Genomic DNA, 6985 nt, shown 5'->3' with positions numbered 1-6985 from the left:
CCCCCCCCTCCCCCCGCCCTGTCGGCTCACACACGGTGGCGTAGTTCATCTCTTGCCGCGGTACCGCGGCTCTTGTGCAGATGCTCGACTGGCCCAAGTATGGGGCTCCGAGCGCGCTGCTGGCGCGCGAGCGCGTCCTCCTGGTGCTGGACTGCATCAAGTACATGATGGACCACACCGGTAGCCATGGTGTGTCGGCTCCCCGGCCGCAGGATGGCACCATGTCCATCAACAAGAACCAGCTCAGCCGAGTGTTCGGCAGCCAGGGGCTCATCCAGTCGCTGGTGGCCCTGCTGCCGGCCATGCGCCAGGAAAATGCGGCGGCCAGCGAGCGGCAGTTGCTCCTGGATGCCGGGGTGACGCTGGACGATGAGCAGCCGGATGCCGACCTTCTGGCCGCCGTGGCCACTCGCCTGCCCCAGTACTATGAGCTGGTGCTGGACCTGCTGACGACGCTGATTCAGCTGCGCGATGCCATGATCGCCTCGACGGTTTCCTCGGCCTCGGCCTTCCAGAGCAACACCGCGGCCCTGACCACCCTGGACTCGGCCGGGCTGCGCCAGCTGCTGGAGCAGGCCAAGCGCGCCGGCAATGCGCCGGTCCTGCTGGTGCTGCTTGGGGAGCTGAATGCTCATTGCGATTATATTCAGGCACAGGAGCCCGGATCGCCGGGGAATGCCGGGCTCGGTCCTCTGGCGACCGATGGCCATGGCACCGGGGCGGCCGCCGCCACCGGCACCAATGCCCACTATGCAGCCGTCTGTGCGGCGCTGCTCAAGTGCGTGAAGATGGTCCGCACCCTGGCCGACATCAATGTCCAGGATGCCCTCGAACGCGCCGGGGCCATTGCCACCCTGGTCCGGGTGCTGGACCTCTACCCCACCGAGTATGAGGCCGTGGTTTCCCAGCGGGGCCCCTCGAATTACGTGTCGGAGATTCGCCACCAGGCCATGGCCGCCCTCTTTGGACTGTGCCGTCTGTCGCGCGCACGGCAGGCTGCCGCCGCGGAGGCCGGCATCATTCCCCACCTGACGAGTTGTCTGCAGGCCCGACTGGCCCGGGCGTCGGCCATCCGGAACTTGGCCCTGGCGGTGTTGGTGGTCTTGCCGCTGGCCGGGGCCGCCACTCGGGACATGCTCTGGAAGGAGGATGCCCTGGCGGTGCTGCTGGAGCTGGCGGCCGGCAGCACCAGCGCCGGGGCGGCGGTGGGCGCGGCTCGCGGCCAAACTGCCGTGGCCCAGGTCCACCGGGATCTGGACTACACGCAGATGGCCGCCCTGGAGGCCATTTCCGATTGGCTGTCCGAGGACACCGAGCGCGTGGAGCTGGTCCTCTCGGAGGAAGAGCACATTGCCTGCCTGGTGGCCATCATGTGTACCCGGGTCACGGCGAATTCCCTGCTGGAGCGGTTGTTGGACCGCTTCGAGCGTGTGGTCATGTTGGCGGCCGGTGTCCGCCGGTCATTGGCCCTCTCGCCGGCCTTCCTGCGGGGCCTGGCGCGCAAGGCCTTCCAGCCGGGCCGGACATTCGTCCCCAAGGCCCAGGTCCGCGTGTCGGTCATGAAGATCTTGACCTCGCTGGCATCGGCCACCTTGCCGTTGGTGGCCCGCGGCGAGCTGGCCCCCACGGCCGGGGTGCATGGCTTCATCCAGCGCGATGCGGAGATGCTCAGCATCATTCAGCATCTGGCGCAGCATGACAAGTCGGTGCTGGTTAAGCGCATGGCCTTGGACATTTTGAACCCCCCGCAGCCGGGCGAGGATAGCGAGGATGACACCCATCCCGGGCTCGGGCCCGAGGGCGGGGAGGAAGACCCGCATGATGTCGGCAACTCGGCCTTCGATCGAGACGCCGGCCACTCATCGTCCTTCGGGTCCTCCGATGGGGATGCCTTCTCCGACAGCGGCGACGATGAGGGCGGAACCGCCAGCGGGCCAGCCGGGCGTGCCAACTTCGGCGCCACCATCGTTTTCAACCGCCCACCGCTGAAGGACATGCTCGCTGGAAGTGGTGGCGTCGCTGCCGGCGCCGGCGCCAGCAGTCCCGCCTTCATGGGTGCCCCCCTTGCCAGCGGCAGCAACAATCACACCAACAGCAGCAGCAGCAGCAGGAGCAGCAGCAACTCCAACAGCTTCGAGAGTGACGGCCAGCAAACCCGGAATACGGCGGCCATCTTCGGCTCGACGGTCAACTTCAACCGGCCACGCTTCCCTGGCCTGGCGCCCTCTGGAGGAGGGCCCTCATCCCCTGCCGGGCGCCTGGCCGCCGCCCCGGTGATGCCCTCCATCACGGATGCCTCGTCATTGGTGCACACCGACTCGGATGCCAGCGATCAGAGTGACGATGATTTCCTGGTGGCCCGGATGTCGACCGTGGTGATGACGCACTCGCCGATCCGGCCGCCGGGTGGCGGGCCCGGGCCCCGGCCCCGGCCCCTGCCGTCGGACGGCTCGACCGCCGATGAGGAAGATGACGCCGAGGACAATCCCTTCAGCTCCAGCGATGATGAGGGCGCCGCGTCGATGGATACGGGTGCGGCCGGCCGGCCGGCTGGCTTTGACTCGACCGTGGTCCTGACCAAGCCCCTGTCGCAATTGCTGCGCGCCGAGTCGCGGACGCCGACGACCCGGCGCAGCCCGCTTAGCCTGGGCCCCGCCGGAACTTCGCCCGGCGCCGACAGCGGCAGTGACAACCTCCCCACTCCCAGTGGCAGTGACAGCGAGGATGGTCTGCCCAGCGGCGCCGGCGCCCCGGGCTTCGCCTCCACCGTGGTCCTGACCAAGCCCATTAGCCAGCTCCGCATCGACCTGGAGTCGCCTCCGGCCCGGCGCAGCCCGCTGGGCCTGGGCGCCGCCGGGGCCCCCCCTGTGGCTGACAATGACAACAGCAGCGACGCCGCCAGTCCGAGTGACGGCGACAGTGGCGATGACCTGTCTCCGGAGGCCGGCGGCCCGGGCTGCACCTCCACCGTGGTCCTGAGCCAGCCCATCAGCCAGCTCATGCAGCAGCAGCAGCAGCAGCAGGTGGCCGCTCCAGCGCCCACGCCCGCGAGCCCCCCTTCAAATTCTGGCTCCCCCCTCGCCTCGCCTGGGAGTGGCAGCGGTAGTAACAGTGGCAGCAGCTCCCCCCGGGGGGGTGCCGGCCGCGGCAAGAGGCATCCCGGCGGCCCCCGCGCCAAGCGATCCCCCCGGAAGCGCTGAGAGGAGGCCTCACGGCGCCGTCGCCGCCCCTGCAACGGGGCCCGGCCTTTCCGCGCCCGCGCGTGCCCTTTCTCCTTCTTTTTTGTCCTTTGCATGTGTGCACGCACGTGTGTCGGCGTGTCCGGCCCGGCCGGGCTCGCTTCTGCCAGCCCGTTCCCCCCACACTCCCACCTCTCACCCTCCCTTTCTCTCTCCCTCTCCCTCTCACACATACACATACGAATGCAACATACAATACACTACCTTGACTCCCACATGCTCACGAGCGCCGCACCCCCTCCCCGGGCAGAGGGGAGGTTACACAGGCCCGGGTGCGGGGGAAAGGCAGGGCCAAGGATGCAGGGGGGGGGGGGGGGGAACGCCAGCGCGGAAAAACACAAAAGAAAGGGAAGAGAAGGGGTGCTTTGCGTTTGTGGGTGTATTTTTTTTGGCAAAGAAAACACGGCGCCTTGGAGGTGGGGCAGGGGAGGGCGAGGAGAGACAGAAGGACATGGAGGCACAAAGAGGGAGACACAGCACAGGCCGGGAGGAAAGCGCGCGCCCGGCGACCCTGGACCACTCTTCTCGCGCCCTCTCGCGTCAGGCCGAAGGAATTGCCTCGGAACACGGCGGGAAAGAGACAAGGAAGGGGAAACCCCACCGTACTGGGGCCGCCTCTCTGCCACCGGCGGCGCACCGTGAAATCGCGCCCTCTCGCACGCGCGCGCGCACACACACACACACATATATGGATATGTAGTATATGCGCACGCAAACGGAGTCCTCTTAGTTCTTCGGCAGAACGGTGGTGCGCTCCTCGATGATGAACTCCATCTGGACGGTGACCGGGGCCTCCTGGACCTGGCTCGGGTCGAAGCCGAGCAGGGCAACACGGCGGTCGTGGTCCTCCTCGCTGCGGGCGATGGCCGCCTCGCGGAAGCGGTTCCACTCGACCAGGCTGTTGTAGCGGCGGGTGAGGAGCTCGGTCTTGGCGCGCGAGCCGCGGGCCTCGTCCTGGCGGCGGAACTCCTGGGCGAACTTGCGCATGTTCTTCATGACACCGGCGCGCTGCTCCTCGTTCAGCAGGCTGGCCGGGCGCGGGCGCCAAGCAAACCGGTGAACCATGGAGTGCTTCTCGGAGTGCAGGATCTTGCCCTTGAAGTCATAGATGCGGAAGCCGTTCTCGGAGTTGCTGCCATCGCGGATGGACACCACCGAAGCGAAGTACCGGCCGCTGGGGTCCCACAGAAGGTGCGAGGCCTGGTCGTGGGAGGAGTTGTGCACCAGCTCCAGATCGTGGGTGTTCCAAATCTCGAAAGTGCCCGGGGCACTCTCGGTCGGCATGATGCGCAGCGAGCCGAACACCACAAACTGCCCGCGCGGGGACCAGGAGATGGACCGGTGGGACTTGCGCTCCAGGGACTTGAGCTTCTGAATGGAGGTCCGAGCCTTGGCATCGACATTGTAAATGTCGATGGTGTAGGTGGCCACACCGCGGACCAGGACAAAGCGCGACCCCTTGGGCTCCCAGGCGAAGTTGACCACATTGTCCGGGATCTCCAGCGACTCGACCGGGATCTGACGCTCGCGAATGAAGAAGACCTCGATGTTGGCGGCGATCTTGAGGGCAACCTTGCCGGAACGGTCGATGCGCACGGCCAGGAAGTCACCATCCGGGTGCCAAACCAGCACACAGTGCGACACATTGAACAGGCTCTTGGTACGGGCCACAGTCAGCCGGGGGACATTCAGCAGGCTCACGCAGGCCGGGCTGTTGCCGGACTCCGGCACCCAGTAGGCCAGCATGTTATCGGTGGGCGACCAGGCAAAGTCGGCCAGGCGGTCGACCGTGTAGATCTTCTTGTTGAGGAGGGTGATCTCGTTGTTGGCGATCTCGTAGATCTGCAGGCCGGCGCTGGTGGCCCGGGCAACGTAGCGGTCATCGTGCGAGAAGCGCAGGACATTGGTCGACCCGGTGGCCGAGGGGGTGAAGGTGCGCAGGGCCTCGCCGGTGGAGCACTCCCAGATGATGATCGACTCGAAGGAATAGGTGACCAGGTAGTTGTCGTTGGGCGAGAACTCGAAGCCATAAATCTTCGGGTGGGCGTAGCGGAAACGAGTCCAGTTGCTGCCACACCACAGGGCCACACCCTGAGAGTGACCGGTGCCAAGGTAGGTACCCTTGGAGGACCACTTGAACTCACTGTCGACCCAGTTCTATGGCGAGGAAAGAGGGGCCGGAGGAGGGGGAGGGGGACAGGGTCAGTCGATGGGGACGGAGGTGGGGCCGAGAGCAGGGGGGGGGTGCGGGGCGGGGCGGGGCGCAGGCACGGGACGTACGTTACGGAAGGCGCACTGCTCCGGCTCCTCGCCGGCCCAGCAGACGCGGATGGAGTTGATCTCGTCGAAGTGCACGGCGTACTGGTCGCGGTGGCGGGAGTCGAGCAGCCAGCTGCGCTTCTCCTCCTGCGGGCGGGCACACACATGGCAGAGACCGGGGCGAGAGGAGGGGAGCAAGCGACAAGGGGACAGTGGCGGAAGGAAGAGGTAAGCCAAGGGAGGAAGGGGGAAACAACAAAAGGGGAAACAGAAGGATGGCAGCTCGCTCCCTGGCAGGCAGAGGGGGGAGGGGGGGGGAGAGAGAGAGAGAGAGACAAAGAAAAATACATGGTGGCAGCGATGCCAGCAACGGACGCACGTTCGGGATCAGGGGGTAGATCTCGGGCGGAACAAACTCGTCCGGCAGGTTGGCGTACTTGGGCACGTCGCTCATGAGGATGGCCGAGAAGGTGATGGTGGCCGAGAAGGCGGTGCCATCGAGCTTCTTCACGGCGTCGGCCGCCTTGTCGGCGTTGTCGAAGGCCACGAAGCAGAAGCCCTTGGTGGTGAACTCCTCGGTGCTGCCATCGACATAGGTCTTGGGCATCTCCAGGGTGCCCTTGATGTAGTCGATGTTGCTGAGGACCTTCAGGGTGATGATCTGCATCAGGCGGTCATACTTCTCCTGGGTCACGACCGGGGTGTTGTAGATGACAACAACATTCTGGAACTCTGTGGCAGAGGGGAGGGAGGGAGGGAGGGGTGAGAAGCGGGCGGAAGGCGGGCGGCCAGCCAGGCGAGCGATGGAGGAGCCCCCCAGCAGCGAGGGGACGAGGATGACGTACTCTCATCAAGGTTGATGGAGTGGAGCTGAAGCTCAGAGAGGGCTAGGGTGTCGGCAGACATGGTGAAGGGGGAGGAGGGCGAAGCACAACCCTGCACAAAAGGGAGCAGAGAGAGGGAGGGCAAGAAGAGGGGCGAAAGGACATGGTGCGAGGGGGGGGGGGGGGAGGAGGACAAACGTGAGCGGGCGGGAGGGCGCGGAACCGGGAGCAAACGCAAGGCGACGGTGTGTCAAACGTGGACGGGCGGGTGGGGGGAGAAAGAGGGAGCGGGAGGGAGAGGGAGGAAAAGGGAGGAACATACAGCGGGTTGGCGGGAGGGGGATGCGCAACGAGCGAGTGGAGCGAAAGGGACGCGAGTAAAGAAAGGGAGGGCTCGAGGGAGGAGGGAGGCATCGATGAGGCGGGCGGGTTGGGGCGATCCCACCACAGGGGGGGGGCCGAAATCTTCGCGCACCCCGGCCCTCTCCTCACGGAGGGGGGCGGACGGGAGGGACAGGCACGGGCGCAGAGCGAGCGTCGGCGAGGTGGGCCGAGGAAGGGCCCGCAGCCCGGGGGTCCGGCCACGGGGGACGACACCCCTGACGTGGGCAGGGCAGACCGCCTGGACCCGCGCGGACGGCCTCCGCCGCCCCCCACGCCCCC

General features: G+C 66.6%; 2 protein-coding genes across 2 annotated transcripts in view; one reads left to right on the top strand and one right to left on the bottom strand.

Moving 5' to 3' along the window:
- H696_02197 (hypothetical protein) overlaps positions 1 to 3200 on the top strand; it is a gene marked incomplete at both ends in the record, with an annotated part of 8465 nt that extends 5265 nt beyond the window's left edge. Inside the window, one exon of the mRNA XM_009496095.1 lies at positions 45 to 3200. Within this exon, the coding sequence (XP_009494370.1) occupies positions 45 to 3200 (3156 nt within the window). The remainder of the gene's footprint in view (positions 1 to 44) is intronic.
- Positions 3201 to 3927: 727 nt separating this feature from the next.
- H696_02196 (hypothetical protein) lies at positions 3928 to 6741 on the bottom strand. Its single transcript, XM_009496094.1, has 5 exons — positions 6645 to 6741; positions 6344 to 6434; positions 5878 to 6230; positions 5520 to 5645; positions 3928 to 5396 (listed from the first exon to the last, which is right to left on the bottom strand). Exons 2-5 carry the CDS (start codon positions 6402 to 6404, stop codon positions 3966 to 3968), a joined length of 1971 nt encoding a protein of 656 aa, XP_009494369.1. The 5' UTR covers positions 6405 to 6434; positions 6645 to 6741; the 3' UTR covers positions 3928 to 3965.
- Between the last annotated feature and the right edge of the window lie 244 nt (positions 6742 to 6985).

Source organism: Fonticula alba (assembly GCF_000388065.1).
Source record: "Fonticula alba strain ATCC 38817 unplaced genomic scaffold supercont2.3, whole genome shotgun sequence".
Classification (NCBI taxonomy): Eukaryota; order Rotosphaerida; family Fonticulaceae; genus Fonticula; species Fonticula alba.
This window is presented reverse-complemented; position numbering and strand designations above follow the sequence as displayed.